The sequence below is a fragment of the Salvelinus sp. IW2-2015 genome, unplaced genomic scaffold (assembly GCF_002910315.2).
Source record: "Salvelinus sp. IW2-2015 unplaced genomic scaffold, ASM291031v2 Un_scaffold1602, whole genome shotgun sequence".
Lineage (NCBI taxonomy): Eukaryota > Metazoa > Chordata > Actinopteri > Salmoniformes > Salmonidae > Salvelinus > Salvelinus sp. IW2-2015.
Genome location: NW_019943024.1, coordinates 238,667 through 240,817, shown reverse-complemented (window position 1 = coordinate 240,817; position 2,151 = coordinate 238,667). Strand labels below are relative to the sequence as shown.

Below are 2,151 nucleotides of genomic sequence, written 5' to 3'. Positions count from 1 at the left end.
CACGTCTCTCTGCCTCCCTATAGGAAACTCCTGGAGGGTGAGGAGTCCCGTCTGTACACCATCTCTGACACCCACATCTCCATGCCCTGCATCTACCGCCAGTCCCCCGTCTACACCCTACCTTGCCTGGCCCGACAGGGAGGGCCCACACGCAGGTCTGAGCCCCAGTACAAGTTTGTTGAGGAGATCATCACTGAGACCACCAGAGACATGGAGATGTCCGAGATCGAGGAGACAGGCTCCGAGGAGACGGTCGGGGGAGAGGGAGACGAGTTGAGACAGAAGCAGGGAGAAGAGAGTGACAAAGCTGAGAGGAGGAGTGGGGAAGAGGTGGATGAGCAGAGAAAAAAAGAAAGCTCTTTAAAAGAGAAAAAAGAGGAAGATCTGAAAGAGGAGAGTGCCCCAACAGAGCAACATCAAGACAGCCCAAAAGAAAGTCCCATCAAAGAGAGAAAACATTTATATCTGACAGAGCAGAGTGCCCCAACACTGGAGCAGAAACCTGATCAGAAGGAGCACAGAGAGTCAGACCAACCTCAAGAGGCAGAGAGTGCTGTGACAACACAAGAAGAGGATCTCCCTGAMCCCACAGAGAAGGACATGGAATCCCCTGATATCACTGCAGAGCTGAAGAGCAGTRCAACKAAGGAGACAGTGGAGCAGGTGAAGTCACCAGATGATTCTAGTYTAGAAATTACACAAGATGAGAAAACAGTAGGAGGTAAAATGCCAGACAGAATTATCAYCACAACAAGTGAGTGTAAGGAAGAGCCTGTGCAAAAGACTCTTAAAAAGGAGGTGGGTCCGACAGAGCCAGAAGTGAGCAGCAAGGYTGATATTGTAAAAAGTGTTGTGCAGAATGAACATAATGGCAGTGAAAAGGTCACAAAAGATGTCTCAATGGGTGAGGAAAAAGGGAAAGAATCTAAGACATCCCCTAAACCAGACCCCACTGTGACCCCTAAAGAAGAAACATACCCTAAACCGGACCCCACTGTGACCGCTAAAGAAGAGACATCCCCTAAACAGGGACCAGCAGTCACCCCTAAAGAAGAAACATCCCCTAAACAGGGACCAGCTGTCACCGCTAAAGAAGAAACAACCACAAAACCAGATCAAACTGTCACCCCTAAAGGAGAGACATCCCCTAAACAGGGACCAGCAGTCACCCCTAAAGAAGAAACAACCACAAAACCAGATCAAACTTTCACCGCTAAAGAGGAGACATCTCCTAAACCGGACCCCACTGTAACCCCTAAAGAAGAGACATCTCCTAAACCGTACCCCACTGTTGCCCCTAAAGAGGAGACATCCCCTAAACTGAACCCCACTGTCACCCCTAAAGAAGAAACATCCCCTAAACCGTACCCCACTGTCACCCCTAAAGAAGAAACAGCCCTAAAACCGGACCAAACTGTCACCCCTAAAGTAGAAACTTCCCCAAAACCAGAGATAGCAGTCACCCCTAAAGTAGAAACTTCCCCAAAACCAGATATAACCACCACCCCTAAAGAAGAAACTTCCCCAAAACCAGAACAAGCAGTCACCCCTAAAGTAGAAATTCCCCAAAACCAGAAACAAGTAGTCTCCCAAAAAGTTTAGAAACTTCCCAAAACAGAACTTAGCAGTCACCGACTAAAGTAGAACTTCGGCCAAAACCAGTACCAGCAGTCAAGCCCCAAAAGTAGAAAACTTCCCCCAAACCAGAAACAATAGCTCCATCCCAAAAGTAGAAACTTCCACCAAAACCAGAACTAGCAGTCACCATAAAGTAGAACTTCGCCCTAAACAGAACAGCACCCCCAGTAAGAGGAGACATCCCACAACAGGAGCAACCGTCACCGCCCTAAAGAGGAGACATCTCCTAAACCGGGACCACTTGTCACCCCTAAAGAGGAGACATCAGGCCCGCAATCCAGAGCCAACTTGTCACTCCTAAAGGGAGACTTCCCCAATACCGGACAATCTGTCCCCTCAAGACAGAGCCGAATCCCTAAACCAGACTCCACTGTAACCCCTAAAGAAGAATCCCCTAAACCACGATCCCCACTGTAACCCTAAAGAAGAGACACATCCCTAAACCAGACCCACTGTAACCCTAAAGAGGAGACATCCCCTAAACCGACGCCCACTGTAAACCCTAAACAAGAG

The 2,151-nt window shown here is 48.7% G+C and overlaps 1 protein-coding gene across 1 annotated transcript in view; it reads left to right on the top strand.

The window, feature by feature from the left end:
- LOC112071390 (proteoglycan 4) overlaps window positions 1–1,775 on the top strand; it is a 7,566-nt gene extending 5,791 nt beyond the window's left edge. Inside the window, exons 2-3 of the mRNA XM_070439371.1 lie at window positions 24–1,477; window positions 1,738–1,775. Of these exons, the coding sequence (XP_070295472.1) occupies window positions 82–1,477; window positions 1,738–1,775 (1,434 nt within the window). The 5' untranslated portion in view covers window positions 24–81. The remainder of the gene's footprint in view (window positions 1–23; window positions 1,478–1,737) is intronic.
- The last annotated feature ends 376 nt before the right edge of the window (window positions 1,776–2,151 follow it).